The 19,057-nt window shown below is 44.2% G+C and overlaps 1 protein-coding gene across 1 annotated transcript in view; it reads right to left on the bottom strand.

Annotated features, from left to right (window-relative positions):
- Positions 1–19,057, bottom strand: part of IGSF22 (immunoglobulin superfamily member 22) — a 46,192-nt gene that overhangs the window by 14,907 nt on the left and 12,228 nt on the right. Inside the window, exons 8-15 of the mRNA XM_032232931.1 lie at positions 16,559–16,721; positions 15,458–15,730; positions 12,004–12,288; positions 10,016–10,140; positions 9,680–9,821; positions 6,628–6,924; positions 3,850–4,152; positions 894–1,067 (exon numbers count right to left, since the gene is read on the bottom strand). Coding sequence (XP_032088822.1) covers positions 894–1,067; positions 3,850–4,152; positions 6,628–6,924; positions 9,680–9,821; positions 10,016–10,140; positions 12,004–12,288; positions 15,458–15,730; positions 16,559–16,721 — 1,762 coding nt within the window. The remainder of the gene's footprint in view (positions 1–893; positions 1,068–3,849; positions 4,153–6,627; positions 6,925–9,679; positions 9,822–10,015; positions 10,141–12,003; positions 12,289–15,457; positions 15,731–16,558; positions 16,722–19,057) is intronic.

The raw sequence follows: 19,057 nt of genomic DNA, 5'->3' as shown, positions 1-19,057 counted from the left end.
TCTCTAAATTGTATCACATTGTGACATTTTGCTGCCACCTGCTGGGCACATAAACACATAAAAGAGAATATTTGTAGCTCAGGGTTGAAATGAGGGGTCCTTGGGGCTCTCTGAGCTTACTTGTTTTCTTGCAAACGTTTCATTACCCAAACTAGGCGACATCACCTACTTTGGGCAATGAAATGTCTGGAAAAAAAGCAAGGAAGCTCAGAGAGCATCAAGGATCCCTCATAAACACATATTTCAAATCTTGATGAACTTTCATGCTATTAACTGTAAATTGGAAGCAAATATGGAAGAGGTTTAGAAAACTAACTCAATAAAACAATAGGATTTCTCATGTGTTTTTGTGTGTGTGTGTGTGTGTTAGAGGTGGGTTCCTATCGGTTCGGACCGGTTCAGCTGAGTAGCTAGTAACTCGGCCTGCCACGCCCCCGAACCAGTTCTCTTGGCAGCGCCATAGGCACTGCTATCTTGTTTTTTTGCTCCTACGCATGCACAGAAGCAATTTTTTAAGTACTGCGTATGCCTGTGTAGTGTGCATCAAGCATGGGCAGCACGTCCCTGAGCAAACTGGCAGTCACAGCAGCCGGAACCCACCTTTGGTGTGTGTGTGTGTGTGTGTGTGTGTGTTTGTGTGTATGTATGTGTGCTCAAGTCAGTTTTTTACTCCTGGCAAGTGCCTGGACTAGTCCCTGTAGTTTTCTGAGCAAGATTTCAGAGGTGATTTGCTATTGCTTCCTTCCTAAAGTTGAGAAAAAGGGGACTGGCCAAAGGTCACCCAGCTGGCTTTGTGCCAATGGTACTAGAACTCACAGTCCCCCTGTTTCTACCCTGATGCCTTAACCTCTAAACCAAACTGGGTCGCATGTTACACAATGGAAATTGCTAACCTTGAATTGGTTCCTTGGATATAGGCACCCAAAGGTTGCTACCTTTCTTCCTTCTTTCCACAATGTAACCTGTAACTGGAGACCCACCATCATTAGGTGGAGGATTCCAAGTAATGGTAATAGCCTCTTTGGAAACATCAGTAACTTGAGGTTGAGATGCTTGCCCTGGAGGATCTGGGGGAAAAAGTTTAAGTGTGATGATGCAGAACACAAGTAGAAGGAGATTCTTTAATTCCTAATTGCTTTTCTGTATCTTTTTACACACAGACCTGATATAGAAGCAACATTCAAATGTATAAATAGAAATGTGCAAAAATGCCTCCTGAGATAGCCCCCCTTTTTAAAATAGTTTTTATTAAGCATTTTAATCTTTAAAAACAGAAAGAAAAACATAACAAGAAAAAAACAAAAAAAACAAGACATACATAACTGTTGTGGCCCAGCAGGAGCTGTTGGAGCTGCCACTAGATTCTGACAGCCAGGGGCCCTATGAAGCAGCTCTGGAGGATGTGGAGGACCCTGGACAGGGTTCTGATTCTGAGCAGGGCGCAGAGAGGCTGGTTGGCCACCAGGAGGCACCTGAGCCTTGGAGCAGTGGGGAGGAGACAAGGGAGTATGATCCTGACGTCATGCATTGGAGCAGTGGGGAGGAGACAAGGGAATTGGTCCTGGATGCCCAGCAACGGAGAGCTAATAGGCGTAAGGAACAGTTATGCAGTTACAGGAGATAATTGCACTCAGCTGGTGGTAATTAGGCTCCTCTCAAGACTATAAAAGGAATGTTTGTGCACATGCTCATTGCAGGAGTCAACATATTTACTAGAGCTGGAGAACTCTCGTGGCTAGCTTGGCAGGCTGGATTGCTGCCAAGGTTAGTCTGTGCTGGATTGCTGCCAAGGACTATATATGTGCTGGATTGCTGCCAAGGACTGATCTGTGCTGGATTGCTGCCAAGGTCTTGTCTGTGTATTAATAAATCCTTGAAGTATCTTTGTCTCGGCATGCTTTGGTGTAGGACGAAGGGGGGTCAGAACACATAACAATATAAAGTAATTATACAGCCTTCTGTATCGGCATTCATGTTTAGCCTTTATAATTCTCCATTCTGCCTTGCCTTCCTATTGCTTTTACCTTGTCTAATAATATAATAACAGTAGTACTGATTAATTGTTTGTATCACCATTATATTTACATTTTGTATTTAAACATGCAAAAATGCCTCCTGAAATACCCCTAATTTCCTAGAGCCATGATGGCAAACCTATGGCACGGGTGCCACAGGTGGCACGCAAAGCCCTCTCTGCAGGCATGTGAGCTGTCATCCCAGCTCAGTTCCACAGTGCATGCACATGCTCCTCCTGCCAGCCAGCTGATTTTCAGATCTCTGCTATACATGAGGGGGGGCAGGGGGTTCGCATGTGCAGAGGGTGGAGGGAAGCATGGGGGGGTGCAGCAGCACACACACACACACACACGCACCCCAGTTTTGATCCCTTGAGGCTGCAGGGAGGCCTGCTAGGCCCTAAATGGGGCATGATGTGTGTGTGTGCAGTGCCCTCCGGCCCGTTTTTGGTCCCAGGAGGCTGCAGGGAAGCCTGCTAGGCTCAAAAGGGCATGGGGGTCACATGCGCATACATGGGGGGAGCACGGGGGAATCGGGTGCAAAATGCACAGGGGGGCAGGGGGCAGGAGCGGTGTCACTCACACATTGCATTATGGGTGTGGGCACACGCTTTCGGCATGCAACGACAAAAAGTTTAGCCTAGAGGACGGTTGTGGCCCAGCAGGAGCCGTTGGAGCTGCCACCAGACTCTGACAGCGAGGGGCCCTATGAGTCGACTCTGGAGGATGTGGAGGACCCTGGACAGGATTCCGACTATGAGCATGGTGCAGAGAGGCTGGTTGGCCACCAGGAGGCGCCTGAGCCTTGGACCAGTGGGGAGGAAACAAGGGAGTGTGATCCTGATGTCAGCAGTGAGTTGTTAGCACTGGAGAGTTAATAGGCATAAGGAACAGTTGCGGAGTTACAGGAGGTAATTGCACTCAGCTGCTGGTAATTAGGCTCCTCTCCAGACTATAAAAGGACTGCTTGTGCACATGCCCCTTTTGCAGAAGTCAACGCATTAACGAATGTTGGAGAACAGTATTGTGAGCCTGGCAGGCTGGATTGCTGCCACGGCTTATCTGTGTTGGATTGCTGCCAAGGCTTATCTGTGCCGGTTTGCTGCCAAGGACCTGTCTGTCTGTTAATAAATTCTGTAAAGTATCTTTGACTCGGAGTGTGTTGGTGTGGGACGAGGGGGGTCAGAACAGAGGACTGTCCTAGAGGAATTATAGCAGCATAGAATCATAGGATTCCAGATCCAGAAAGGACCATTAGAGCCACTGACCCCAATCTTCTGCTCCAAATTACAGCATCCCAGACAGATGGGTGTCTTGTGGAGGGGAGCTCATCATATATCAACAAACAAAAGAAAGACCTGATAAAAAGGCCTATATTCTGCATCATCTACTTTGCTGTCAGCAAAGTAGCAAGCATTGGCAACAGCAAGCATTATCTTGGGGTCTTTGGCTAACAAAAGAAGATACACCTAGAATTCTTCAGTCTGAACTGAAAATGGGTTAAGAAAAGGGGTTAGTAATTCATTATGGGTGCTTTGGTAAATATCACAATACAGTGAAATATGACCACATCATGCTGTGTTCCCATTGATGTAAGGACAAGCTTTTCAGCATACGAGAGTTAAATATTCTTTTTCAAGAAATGTGGTGATCAAATTTCGACTATTAAAGACAACTGTTATCACTGAATTCCTTTTTGGGTGTTCTCACCTGGCTTTAATCCCAAATAAATGACCCTAATTAAAGTAAAATTTTGAGGAAGCTCAAATACCATTCTTCAGTTCCCGTGGCTGCTTTGGTTCAGGAATTCTATCAAATGTATTGAGATGCTTACCAATGGGATTCCCGGCGAAAACTTCCTCTGTTTCTAGTGGTTCACTTGCCCCTTCAGAATTCACAGCCAGGATTCGGAACTGGTAGGCTTTCCCTTCTTCCACCTTATCCGTGGCAAACGTGGTATGCTTGCTTTCAATTTCCCCAACTTTGATCCAGGATTTCTTCCCAACTATTCTCCGTTCGATAATAAAGTGGGTCACCTGCTTGCCTCCATTGTCTTTTGGGGCCTTCCATTTCATTTTGATACACTTCCCCGATGTCTCCAAGAATTCCACTTTTCCTTGGGGCGGTTTTGGTTTGTCTGAAGCACAAGAATATTGGTGGTCATGAACCGAAATCATCATTGGAATAGCTTAGCCTAGTGCCGGGGTGGCGAACCTATGACATGTCTGCCACAGGTGGCACCCAGAGCCCTCTCTGCGGGCATGCCAGCTGTTGCCTCAGCCAGGCTCCACCGTACATGCACGCGCATGCCTCCTGCCAGCCAGCTGGTATTCAGGTCTCTGCCGCACATGAGCAGGGGCAAGCCCTTCACCGATCTCCGCAGTTTCCCCCAGCACACCCTACCTTTCTTCCCCCAGTGCGCTCTAGCTTTCTCCTACCTTCCTGCTGCCCAGGATCTCTGCAGGTTCCACCCTCCACAGGCGCCTCTCCGTGACAGGAATGGAGGAGAAAGCTTGGGCACACTGAGCAGAAACTGCGGAGATCGGGAAGGCATGGGAGGCACGAATAGAAGAGAAAGCCTTGGCGTGTGGAGGAGAAACTGCCGAGGTCACGACCCCCCCTGCACTGGCTACCTATTGGTCTCTGGACACAATTCAAGGTGTTGGTCATTACCTTTAAAGCCTCCTGCATCAACCTGGAAGCCAAAATGGGAGCTGGGGCGCACACGTGGGTGGGTGTTCGCATTGCAATTTGGGGATTGGGGTATGCGCGCGTGCATTTGCCCACTTACACTTTGGACACTCGGCACAAAAAGGTTAACCATCACTGGCTTAGTGTTTTGGGGATTCCAATTGACCATGAGGCTTGCCTAATCTGCCTTAATTTCAACGTATAGAAGCTCCTCATTTGATCACAGGTTGGTTTTAAATTTTTGATTGCACATCAGCAAGTTCCTAGACCATCAGAGCACCAAAGAGGCTTAATAGTATAAAATTGAGCACTTGAGATCTCCCCCAGAATCTGCTGCTAATACTTGCTCTGAATTTCATATGCTACCATTCGCCTTCTAAAATTCGTTTTACAGCATTAAGAAGCCCTTGTGTTTTGGGTTTGCTCCTTTTCTCTTTCTGGTTATTCTCCATCCATTCCAGTTTTCCTTAAACAATTGCATTCAAATGTGTTATAGTCAGCAACTATAATTCTCAGCCCTTGCAGCCATACAGTCAGAATTACTTCCAAAAAGAATGACATATAATCACCTATTTCTTTCCTATAGAGACCACCTGGGTATCCTGGCAGGGGTGTCTGCAGCAGTGGTGGGTTTCGGCTCCCGTTGCAACTGGTACGCTGCAATGGGAGCCGGGCATGCACCACGAGCATGCGCACTGTGCAGGCATGCGCACCCACCACCTGTGATCCTCCAGCTGCTCGCCGGAGCATTGTGCAGGTGCTGTACACTGTGCATGGGTGCGCAGATGGCCCATTTCCTACAAATACAGGAACGAGGGCGGGTGGGTGGGCCCTCCAAAGCACTGTTCCGGTACAGTGGGTACTACTTCTGCCAGGCACCGGTACGTGTTTACGGGGGTGTACCGCCTGCAACCCACCACTGGTCTGCAGGCAAGATGGCAGAAGTCATGCCATGATCCAAGCCTGCCTCTTTTATATATTTTGGAATTGGGTATCGCTAGTCTAGAGAAAAAAAGGACTAGTGGTGACATGATAGCAATGTTTCAATATTTGAGAGGCTGCCACAAAGAAGATGGAGTCAAGCTATTCTCCAAAGCACCTGAATGCAGGACAAGAAACAATGGATGGAAACTAATCAAAGGGAGTAGCAACCTGGAACTAAGAAGAAATTTCCTAAGAGTGAGAACAATTAACCAGTGGAACAGCTTGCCTTCAGAAGTTGTGGTTGCTCCACCACTGGAGGTTTTTAAGAAGAAACTGGACAGCCATGTGTCTAAATTGCATAGGGGCTCCTGCATGAACAGGGGGTTGGCCTAGAAGACCTCCAAGGTCCATCCTGTTATTCTGTTATATGTTATTCTATTATATGTGCCTATGACATGAAGGCTTGTATAAAAAGGATGGGACTTTAATTCCGGCACCAGTTCTGCTAAAATGTCTGTTTTGCTCTCCACCCTGTGGTCACCTCTAAATCCTGGGTTTAAGTTTAGAATCACAAATCTATTTAAATACTTCCAAGATTGTGATAAGATTAGGCAGATGTGTTAACCACTAAGCCACAGGCTCTCATCCGTTATCAGCTGAGCCAGGGAGAAAGGTATATATTTAAAGTCACAACCCCTGGTAAGCCCCAATTATGGGAGGAAGCTAACTGCTTCCATTCTCTGTCCATCGGCTCATCACGAGAGACCATCCAGACAGAAAGCCCAATATTTTACAAAGGCAACAGTAACAAGAGACCATCCAGACAGAAAGCCCAATATTTTACTGTTGCCTTTGTATACACACACACACACATATACATACATACACGCACACACACACATATGTATATACATACATACATACATACATACATACAGCACTTTTGACAATTCACTACTTTACATATGACTGCCCAGAGTTATCATCCCGAACTTACCAATAACATTAAGAAATAATTGAGCAGTGGCTGATCCACAGTCACTTTTCAGCTTCAACATGATGCTTCCAGTGTCTTCTCTCACGCATTTTGTTATGGTGAGCATGGCCTGGTCATGGGACCTCTCCATGGTGACTCTCTCTTCTTCGGTCACCTCAATGCCATCTTTAAACCAGGTGACCTTGGGCAAAGGCTTGGCCTTGAAAGGTACTTTAATGAAAGCTGTCTGTCCTGCCTTCACAGTCACCGGATGGGCAGCAAAAGCTTCCAGGAGGGAAGGGTCAATAAATGGAGGGTCTTAAGAGAAGAAACGATGGGAAAATAGGTTAGAACCATGATGACGAACCTATGGTATTTATGCTGGAAGTGGCACAAAGAGCCATCTCTCCAGGCACGTGAGCCATCACCCGTTGCTCTTCTGGGTTCCAGGGGACCAGCCAGCTGGTCTTCAAGTCCCTGGGAGCACCAGAAACCAGAAGAGCAGCTGCCGGACATGCATCCGTGTCAGGGGTGGGTTTCCATCTGCTGCTACTGCCGGTTTTCTCAGGGATGCGTTTTGCGCGCTTAATGCGTGCTACACCCGCATGCGCAGTACTAAAAAATGATTCTACGCATGCACAAAAGCAAAAAACAAGAGAGAACTAGTTCAGGGGCATGGCAGGCCAAGTTACTACCTACTCGGCCGAACCGGTCCTAAATGGTAGGAACCCACCTCTGATGCATGTGCCCGGTGGCTGCTCTTCCGATTTCCAGTAAGTGCATGCGCACCGGGCACCTGGTCTTCCAGTTTCTGGTAAACATGCACATGTGAAGACTAGCTGGCCGGTGCACATGCCTGTGCTGCAAACCAGAAGATCATCTTCCCAGCACGTGCATGTGCAGCGGGCAGCTGTTCTTCTGGTTTCCAGCACATTCTCCCGTTTCGGCACTTGGTGCTGAAAAGGTTCACTAAGACAGGGTTAGAAGATGCTATCAGGCTTATGCAAATGTGTCTGTTTCACTGTTCAGTCTTCATTAGTGACAATGATAGACTTTGCAATACAGGTAGTCCTTGACTTATGACCACAATTGAGCCCAAAATTTCCATTGCTAAGTGAGACATTTGTTGAGTGAGTTTTGTGTCCCATTTTACGACCTTTCTTGCTGCAGTTGTTAAGAGAATCCCCGCAGTTGTTAAGTTAGTAATATACTGGTTAAGTGAATCTGGCTTCCTCATTGGCTTTGCTTGTCAGAAGCTCGCAAAAGCTGATCACATGTTCCCAGGATATAAAGTACATGCTAGTTGCCAACTGTTCATATTTTGATCACATGATCATGGGGGCTGCTGCAACAATTGTAAATATGAAAAATGGTCATAAGTCACTTTTTCAGTGCTGTTTTAATTTCGAATGGTCACTAAAAAAAGTGGTTGTGAGTCAAGGATTACCTAATACAGGGTGGGGCATAACCTTTTCCTAGGGGGTCACAGCAAGATCGACAGCAGTTTACAACTTCCGCGACACCTCATTTTAAAGCCCATAAAAAACTGAATTGAATGAGCTATTAAATGTTAAATTTGCTTTAAGAATGGCTGGAAAATTCGATTCGGAAGAACAAAGGATCATTGACAGAATAAAATGCATTGCCTTTCGAGAGGCTCGCGATGCTGGAGCGACGTTTATCAATCCACCTCGTTTGAATGCTGTTCGAAGGGCTAATGGTGGTCATACTGACTATTAAATCGTGTCAATAAACTCAGTTTTTGATGGGCTTTCGAATGGTGTATGAATTATTTGTGTTGTTATTACAAGTGTTGCTGTGACCCCCTAGGAAAAGGTTATGCCCCACCCTGTACAGTGTTTCTCAACCTTGGCGACTTTAAGTCCTGTGAACTTCAACTCCCAGAATCCCAGAGCCAGCATAACTGGCTGGGGAATTCTGGGAGTTGAAGTCCACAGGACTTAAAGTCGCCAAGGTTGAGAAACACTGACCTAATAGCATTCCTGAGGTAAAATTAAGATCTTTCCAGAAAAAAAAATTACAATACATACAACAGTGCGATCTGAGTGATTCACATACCGCGTATCAAATGAGTTGTGGAGGTCATTTCACTTATTAACCGACCTTTTAACGTGACAACGATCTGCAGTATATATTCGTTGATGACGTTTTTACTTTACATTAAGCATAATAGCTTTATTTGACTTTGGTGTTCTGTGATTGTAGAGGTTAGTAGGGCTTGCTGTTTAACATGCTATGGAAACCCAACTGTTCCGATTTATTCAACAATGCTTAAAATATGGCTTAGTATGTTGTAGGACTCATTGTTGAATAATACAACGTTCAAGCAGAAATTGCACTAACAACTAGGCCTGGACTCAGCATCTGAAGCAGAATGGTTCTGCTTGATTGAATTGCTCCCATTTTAAGAGTCTAAACTTATGTATTTAACAGTCAAATTATTTGCTGTATTGCATGTCATAATAACTGTTCTTAGCAAAAGATTTCCTAGTAAAACTTCACAGAACGTGGAGTTTCTTTCAATCTGGTTAATGGATAATGGTGAGCCAGGACTTGTTTATTCATGGTCTATTGAATAAACTACGGTTGCTTGGCTTCCTGCTTCAGGCTAAGCAAAAGACATGCTACTCAGGACACATGAATACAATTTTGTATTACTCTGCATCGAATAATATTTTGGTAACTACCACAAACCAGGTGGATATCTACCATGCTTTTCAGAGGTGGGTTTCCCATAACTTTACCACCGGGTTCGCTGTGCACCGAAACTGTGAGTGCACGCATGCACACGCTCGCTTCGTGTGCATGCGTGCATTCTGCGCATGCGCTTTGCTTGTGTGCGTGGCTTGCACATATGCATGTGACTAAGAAAACATGGCTAAATAGGATGGCATAGAGCTGGGGCGGGTGGGCTGGCTCACCTGCAGGTCGCCACTACCGGTTCGCCTGAACCGGTCTGAACTGGCTGAATACAACCATTGATGTTTTTGTAATGGAAGCCCAAGAAGAGTAAAGCCAGAAGTACAATCCCAGAGCAGAGAGGATCCCGTACCTGCGATGCTGACGGTGGCCTCACTTTCTGCTCCTTTTGCTCTGAAAGTATACTTCCCTTCAAATTCCTCACCCATCTTGTCAATGATCAACTTGTGCACAGCTCCTTGCTTGACAATCTGGATTCCTCTCATATCTGTGATCTGCAGAAATATTTTTTTGAAAAATATACATGTTCTAATTAGAAACAGGAACCCACTGCGTGACTCAGGTCTCCCTGGGACCTATTCAAGTATCCTAATTTAGCATGATGCCCATTTTCCCATGAGAGTCCTCAGCTGAGCCCTGAGGTATGAACGTTATGATTCTAGAAGGCCCAGGTTTCTTTACCACTTACCTCTTTGCCATCCTTCAGCCACACACCTTCCACTCTCTCATCATTCAGGACAACACAAAGCTCCGCTGGGTCTCCTGTAGCTGCTTGGACATCTGATAAGCCACTCTTGACTGTAGCAAATCTCTCTGAGGATAGAGGAGGAAAGAAATCAGAACAGGGAAGGCCCAAGATGGATTTATGAATGAGATAAGCATGGGAAAGAATAACCTTCATTAAGCTAGTGCGGATTAATTGAGAGAAAGCTATCGGTCTTGGTGTACCTCCATACCAGTGGTGGGATTCAGCCAGTTCTCACCTATTCGGGAGAACCGGTTGCTAACTTTCTAAGCAGTTCAGAGAACCGGTTGTTGGAAGAAATCTTTGTTTTTTCCCATTTTACAGGGCTAATCCTGTAAAGAAGGCAGGAAGGAAACATTCTGGTGTTGTTTCTAGCCTAATCTTTATTGCCCTGCTTACAGAAACCACTTCTCCGGTTAACCCTTATTACATTGTAACAGCTAAGGCGAAGTGCCCATGGACATGAGTGACACTGAGATGGCTACGCCCATGCAGTCACATGACACCGAGCCACGCCTACCCAGCTGGTCATCAGGGCAGAGAACTGGTTGTTAAATAATTTGAATCCCACCACTGTTCCATACCACGTCTGATTTTGCAGCAGTCTTCCAGGATGCTAGAGAGCAGTGAAGTATCTAAAAGCACTGAGACCAGAGCTGGATGAAGATGTACCCAGCCTTGTGGAATGGAGAAGTTGCTTCCCTCCTTTCTCATGTCACAGATAGCAGCCAAATAATTGGAAAGCAACCACCCCCAATTTAGAGGATCAGGACTTGCTGTAGGTATGCACAGTTCTGTCCTGGAACACACGTGTGTGCATGTGTATGTGTGCGCGCATACACACATGTTTTTGCATTATCAAGAACTACTGCTAGAATGATTATAACTCACAGAACAGCTTCTGGAGAATTCAGGGTTAATGAACTTACACAAACCAGAGTTTGCTTGCTACTGGCACCAGCGTTTTGTCTACATGCAATCACCATAAGAAAACCAGCAGCTTTGCTGTCACTCCCCAACGCAGACAAAAGGAAGCACGCAACCAATCAAGGACTGATGCTGCAATCCAGAATCCTGCACTGACACTGCAAAAGCATCCAGAAATTATAGTAGCCCTTTGGTCTGAACCAGGGAGGCCTGATTCAAAGTCCATTCAGTCATAAAGTTCTCTGGGGAAAAGGCTTGTCCTGTTGTTTTACCTGGTGCAGATGAATGGGGAGGGTGGGGATGGGAAAACCTTACCCTTGTAGAATAAGAACTGCCTCTAGTTGACTAACCAGAAGAGATGTTGTTGACTGGAGGGGAGATAGTTGAGATGCTACAAACAACCTTTGTTGTGGATAGAGTGATGATTATATAACCAGTAGACGCTAGATTTATGTCTTAGTTTCTCTATCCAAAACTGCATTATATCCTTTCATGGGCAAATTGGCTATAAATTTCCAGGTTTACTTGGAAAAAGAGAATGCACTGGATGTATCTTTCACCTTCACCTTTACCACTAAAAGTTGTCATTCTTATTCAGAAAAGAACACGGAATATAGTCAGGTACTCATGAAGCAGCTGGAATCATCTGTAACTTGAGATTGAAAGTCACACAACACCATACCAGCCTTCTTCTTATTCTCTTCCACTCAAAACTTATCACTCATAAACCAGGGCAATGCATCAGTAGTGAAGATCAAATATTTTTACTGCTGGTTCTGTGGGCTTGGCTTGATGGGCGTGGCAGGGGAAAGATGCTGCAAACTCCCCATTCCCTTCCCACTCCTGGGGGAAGGTTATTGCAAAATCTCCATTCCCACCCCATTCTGGGGCCAGCCAGAGGTGGTATTTGACGGTTCTCCATACTCAAAATTTCCGCTACCGGTTCTCCAGAACCTGCTGAATTTCACCCCTGCAATGCATACAGTATTGTCTCGAACTCTTACCTTCCACAGTTACATTACAATTGCTGTAGTATTCTGTAGGGTCACTTTCTTGTGTGGCAATTACCATATATTCTCCCGAGTCACTTAGCTCGGCATCATCTATGATCAGTTCTGCCATCTTCCCTTCATGGGTCATGGTAAATTTGGAAGATCTTTCAATCACCTTCCCGTTCTTCATCCATTTCAACATCACATCTTTACTGGTCAGCTCACATTCCAGGCAAGCTTTGCTTTTCTCCTTGACTCGGACGTTCTTCAGGTTTCTGACAAACTTAATTGGTGTTCCTTAAGAGAGAGAGAAGACAGATGTTGGTTGCGTATGGTTCAATCAATGCTGTTCTGACCCCCTCCTCCGTCCAGTAATGAATGCCGAGACAAGCTTAACTGGAATTTCACAGCACTTTATTAACAGGAAACATAAATCTCGCTGGCTGAAAGCCAAGCACAACAAACAGATAAGAAGCTTGGCAGCAACTCAGACTTCGACAAAGACAGATAACAGCTTCTCCAGTGTTACGAATGAAGTTGAATCCTGCAAATCAGACTCCTCCCTGAGTCCCTCCTTAAATACAATCTTGAGAGGAGCCTAACTACAACCAGCTGTGTCCAATTATCTTCTGTAACTGCGTAGCTGTTTTCTCTGTCGATCTGCCTGGTGTTGCTGGGCATCCAGGACCACCTCCCTTGTCTCCTCGTCACTACTCCAAGGCCTGACGTCATGAGCACACTCCCTTCAGCTCTCACCGCTGCTCCACGCCTCAGGCGCCTCCTGGTGGCCAACCAGCCTCTCTGCGCCCTGCTCGGAGTCGGAACCCTGTCCAGGGTCCTCCAGCTATTCCAGAGCCGACTCATAAGGCCCCTTGCTATCGGAGTCTGTTTGCAGCTCCAACGGCTCCTGCTGGGCCACAACACAATGCTATGCAAATCATGTCTGGGAATCAAGATTGGTAGCTACAAGCAGCATGCTGATGTACAGCAAAGTAAGGAAATGGAAAGGTGACCAAGGCTTGGAAATGAGGAAGCAATTTATGAAAATATAAATGTGGAATCTTAAAATAGTCTTATTGCCCATAAATATGTTTGCTTTCTCTATAAAATCAAAAGCATACTTGTAATCTTTTTTTACAGATCCCCTTAGGCACCTTCATATTCATTCAGAAAACACTGGTGGTTTTGTAGCAAAAGGGTATATAGATATCTATCAATGCCACAGTAGCTAATAAGGTTTCCCTAACTGTACTCTATGTTTGTGGCTGTCTAAAGTTTTGTGCTGTGAGAAACTACTCCTTAGAACAAGCTTTACAACAAATGTCTATGGAGATTCTCAGTCATCCAGATCCCATGGTACTTCCAAATCCTACCCCACCATCCAGTCAGAACCGAAGAAGCTTCTTGAATGAGAAATAAAACAACTTCAAAACAACAACAACAACAATAAAGTCCAGTTGCCTTTTGAAAAAGCACTTTTGAGACAAGCTTTAGAACATTACTGGCAGTATAATGCTGAGCACATATTTATTGATCACTGCTGCTGGAGTCTCTTTGAAAACTGGTGGATAGCAATAAAGAATTTTGGAATCTCTTGGAAAACAGCAGATAGGAATCCTTTTTTTGGTAAAAAATAAAACCTGTCACCTTTGTATGACACATTGCTTGGATCTACATGAATTAGCAGTATGGAATTAGGACAGTGTTTCAGATGGAGTTGAATCTTGAACAGAAGTCTCATTCGAAAGAGATTATCATACATCCAAGGCAGAATGGATGCTTCTAATCTTTCCTGTGATGAATAAATACCTTCAGAAAAGCATCAACTCGGTTCTGATGCTTCTGAGCTACAAATGGCAGGGCTGCATCAAGCATACCAAAAAGGGAAAGAAATGTTGCCAAGTTGTCAAAAACTAGAGAAGGGAAGGGATTTAGTCATTGACAGGCTTGTTCTTAGTTCAGAGAAGATCTAAATTGGACATCCCAACTGGATGCCATTTGCAATGGTACCACTAAGACATGTTTCAGTTGCAGTGCCTTGGACAGCAACAAGGCTCTTATGGCACGGAGGTATCAGATAATGGAAAGATATGGCAGACAAATTGTGAATGGGATTTGAGGCAATATTGAGAATGCTTATGGAACAAAAAAATATCTAGAATTTTTAAAAAATAACTAAGACATATCTGTGACACAGAGCTCAAACAGTGTCCATTTTGGGAGATGCTGTGTTGATCAGGGAAGTGCTAAGATATCATAGTTCCTGCTTTCTTGTAAATTAGAGCAACATATCCCTTCTCTAGATCAATGATCCCCAACCTTTCTGGTTTGGTGGATTGGCAGAAATGGTGGTGGTAACAGTGGTGATAGAGGGGATGCAGCTTCATAGGTGTGTACACACATACGTGCCCCCCCTTCTACGGCCTGGTTACAAATGGGCTGCAACCCAGCACTGGGGCGCATACCAGGGAGTCGGGGACTCCTGCTCTACATGTTTGGGACAGTAGAACTTGCATGATCCTGTGTTATGGGAAGATTGCAATCTCTGCCCCACAGTCTTGTGGTGTCTAGCTTCCGCTCGTTTTCTAATTAAAGAATAAAATAAGAAATGCCATAGAAGTAACTTTCCAGCGGGAACATTCTCTGGATCAAAGGAACAAGTCAAGCTGTCTGCCAAGACAGTGAGCCAGGAAAGGCTAACCAAGGGGGGTTCTCCTATGCTAATCTTTTTCTCTAAACTCTATACTCCCTTATTCTGTGGAATTGTGGAAAATGAAACAATGTTGAAAAACAGATCATCTCGAAATCAGTCTTTTGATGTACGCTGCATTTTGTAACATTGAAATGAAGAGACATCAGATGAAAGGTTTACAAAAAATATTTTATCTTCACATCTCTCACTGTGTTTTTGTTTCTCTGTTATGCCCAGAAATGGGTTCCTACCAGTTCAGACCAGTTCGGCTGAGTAGATAGTAACTCGACTGGCCACGCCCCCAAACTGGTTCTATTGGCGGTGCTATAGGCACCACCACCTTGTTTTTTGCTTATGCACATGCGCAGAAGCATTTTTACAGTACCACACATGCATGTATAGCGCACATCAAGTGCCCACCCACAGCGCGTCCCTGAGCAAACCGGCAGTAGTGACAGCCGGAACCCACGTCTGGTTATGCCAAACCCCTGAATACTTTGTTTTACGCCACAAATTCTTTCAGATATTCAGTATTTTATTCTCACTGTCATGTGGCTTAATTAATAATAGTTGGTAAAGCCAAAGATTCATCTGCTATTCAGTACCAAACATAACGTAAAAATAGGAACAAGTGAATTATCAGAAAAAGAAAACAGAGCATCCTATTTTCACCTTCAGTTCAGTACTAAATAGCATCATTTTAATATAGGTAAAGCATCAATTGTTTGCCTGAAACTCAGGCAATAGGAAATAGTTAACCCTGGCATCTCTTACTCTGAATAAAAAGCTCGGTTTCTGTCAACAGGCCTCCACCTTCAAAGCTGACCTTCCCCATGTCACTCGGGCGGGCATCTTTAATTTTCAGGGTGTGTGTCAAGCCGTCTTCAGAGGTGATGATCTCGTACTTATCATCCCGCTTCAACTCTTTTCCATTCAGTTTCCAAACAAAGTTGGAGACCTTTTTGGAAAGGCGGACCTCAAGCACAGCAGTTTGCCTTTCGGTTACTTTCATGGGTTTCAGATCTGACAAAAACTGCAGAGGCTCATCTGTCAAAAGAAGATAAAACTCAGAATGAATGCTGCTGGTTATGTCGATGCTTGTCAATGGCAAACTTTTAAAAATACAGTTTCCACATCTCAGTTCTGCATACTGGTAGTCCTCGACGTACAACCACAATTGTGCCCAAAATGTCTGTTTGCTAAGCGAGAAAGATGTTAAGTGAATTTTGCCCCATTTTACAACCTTTATTGCCACAGTTGTTAAGTGAATCACTGCAGTTTCTAAGTTAGTAACATGGTTGTTAAGTGAGCCTGGCTTCCCTGTTGACTTTGATTGTCATAAGATCGCAAAAGATTATCACAGGGCCACAGGACACTACAACCATCATAAATATGAATCTGTTGTCAAGCACCCCAATTTTGATCACATGAGCATGGGGATGCTTGCAATGGTTGTAAGTGTGAAAATGGTCATGTCACTTTTTTCAGCGTCATTGTAACTTTGAACGGTCACTAAATATTTATTGTAAGTTGAACGCTATCTGTATTTCTGTAGCACAACTGGATATGTGCCTGGCCTGGGAGCTGCATGTACTCTTACCCAAAAAACTCTGACATTTTTTGCTCCCCCTAGAGTTTCTCAACTTTTTCCAGACTGTCAAAATTCAGAAGCTTGTGATGTTCAGTGTAACATGTTTTCTTTTTAAGAAAAAAATATTTCCAGTAGATTTGTGACGTCCTTGATGCCAAAACCCAAACTTTTCAATGCAGCTCCCAACTCCCTGACTCTAAAGAAAAGATAACGATTATGACTCATACAAGTGGAATACATGACCTTTCATCATTCTCATATTAAATGAAAGAAAACAAACTTACCGATTACATGCAAATTTGCAGACAGAACTTTATCACCTATGACGAAAGAGTAGGCACCAATGTCACGTTCATTGACGTTCGCGATGTACAGCATAAACTTAGTGCCTAACTGTTTTGCGTCATATTTTCCTAAAGAATATTGAAGGCGCAGGGGTTCATTACCCTAGAAAGAAGAAAATGTGATGTTTTTGAAAGGTTCAGTAAACACACGGCAAACGTGTTATTGAAATAAGAAAGAGGGCTTTGTAAGATAGCTACATCTATCTCTATCTATCCCTATTATTGCTCCCCCGCCTGGTTCATCATCTTCTTTTATGATTGGCACCCTCAAGGATGAAATAAATTCATAGCACAATACCTGTTTGAGCTCTTAGTATGAATGTTCTGTCTTATTAATCATGTCTCCTTGAGCAATGACAACTTCCAGGTTAAAACTCCACATTCAGTAACTGGCTCCAAGGTAAGTAAAATTCAAATTTCCAAACAATGACATTTATTACAAAATTAATGCATGGATTCAGCTGGACATTTCATAAAGCAATAATTACTTTAGAGGTACCACATTTTTCGGAGTATAAGACACACTTTTCCCCCTCAAAAAAATAGGCTGAAAATCTGGGTGTGTCTTATACACTGAATACAGCCTTTTTTGCCTCCTAAAACCCCACCCCTTCACCAAAGTGGCAGTGCATAGCCTTTAGGAGGCTTCCAGAGTGCTCCTCAGGGCTGGGGTGGGCAGAAATTAGCAAAAAACAGGGTGTTTTTTGCTCAATTTTGCCCCCCCTCCCAGTCCTCAGGAGCACTCTATAAGTTTCCTAAAGGCTATTCATGCTATTGATTTTTTAACAAAAAATGGGCCATATTGGGGAGGACTGCAGAGTGCAAAAACTTTTTTTTTTAATTTGCCTCTTCAAAATCTTGGTGCGTCTTATACTCCAGTGCATCTTATACTCCAAAAAATACAGTATATTGCAGCTAATCTATTCTGTAAAGTAGATAAAGTGAACAAAATGAAATGAAATCCAGAGCATTTTCCTCTGGGCATGCATTAGCAAAAAGGCAGTGTGGTGACTCAGTGGTTAAGATGCTGGACTTGTTGGCTGGAAAGCCTGAAGCCCAGGTTCGAGACCCAAGGACCAAGTGATGGCATGAGCTCCTGTCCTCGCTCCAGCTCTTGCCAACTTATCTGTTTGAAAGCATGCAAATGTGAGTAGATGTAAATAGGTATCACTATGATGGGAAGGTAGCAGTGCTCCATGATGTCATGCTGATCACATGATCACGGAATTGTCTTCAGGCAGCATTGGCTCAATGGCCTTGCAACAGAGATGAGCACTGCCCCCTATAGTCGGCAACGACTGGTGGAGTAAAATCTGTAGGGATTCCTTTATCTTTTTTCTTATGCATTACAATGCAACTAAATCTCCCACCTCATCTTTTCATGGAACATAAATTTACTGGCTGCCTTGCAGAAGTAATTTCTCATCAAGGTGGCTTTAAGCTACAAGCTGCACAATCAAAGTCTATATTTGGCCCTTGGTTGATTCACCTACAATCTATAAGATGCAGCTGAGTCCCCTTGTTGCGTATTTTTCTGATCAGGCTAAAGTTTGTTTATATAAATTATTGACAGAGCCACCCATCTCATAGCAATGACTCTGGGTAGTTTACAATAATTAAAAACATCACAAAAGTACAAACTCATGATGCTCCAATTAAACAATACTTCCTGGATAAAACTACATCACCATCACCAAGACTTACTTGGTCCAAATGCCTAGAAAAAAACAACCCTTCAGGGCCTTATGAAGGGCTAATAGGCTCAGGAGGTAAGGAGAGACTTAGTGTAGGCGGAGAGATACTTTACTCAATCCTTCCATTGATCTTACTCAGTGTTGTTGCTCCTTAACAGCAATTACCATATTTTTCAGAGTATAAGACACACCTTTTTTCCTCAAAAAAGAGGCTGAAAATCTGGGCGCGTCTTATACACTGAATACAGCATTTTTTGCCTCCCGAAACCCCACCCTCATCACCAAAATGGCTGTGCATAGTCTTTAGGAGGCTTCCAGGGTGCTCATCAGGGCTGGGGAGGGCAGAAATGAGAGAAAAAAAATCGGCTGTTTTTTGCTCATTTTTGGCCTCCTCACTCCCTCCCAGGAGCATTCTACAAGCCTTCTAAAGGCTATTCATGCCCCTTTTGTGGAAAAAACAGGCCCGTTTTCGCAAAAAAACAGGCCGTTTTGGGGAGATCTGCAGAGTGCAAAAACTTTTTTAAAAAATTTGCCTCTTCAAAATCTTGGTGCGCCTTATACTCCTGTGCGTCTTATATTCCAAAAAATACGGTAGTTGTGGGGAAAGCGGTGATTGATAGCATTGTTGTTAGGCCAAAAAGCCTTATCCCTTATCCTCAAAAATGAGGTTTTGTTATCGATCTTAGCAAATTTGCTTAAGCTGACTGTTGTCCGTTGATTTTCACAACAGACTCACAGAAACCTG

This window comes from Thamnophis elegans, chromosome 1 (genome assembly GCF_009769535.1).
Source record: "Thamnophis elegans isolate rThaEle1 chromosome 1, rThaEle1.pri, whole genome shotgun sequence".
Classification (NCBI taxonomy): domain Eukaryota; kingdom Metazoa; phylum Chordata; class Lepidosauria; order Squamata; family Colubridae; genus Thamnophis; species Thamnophis elegans.
This window is presented reverse-complemented; position numbering and strand designations above follow the sequence as displayed.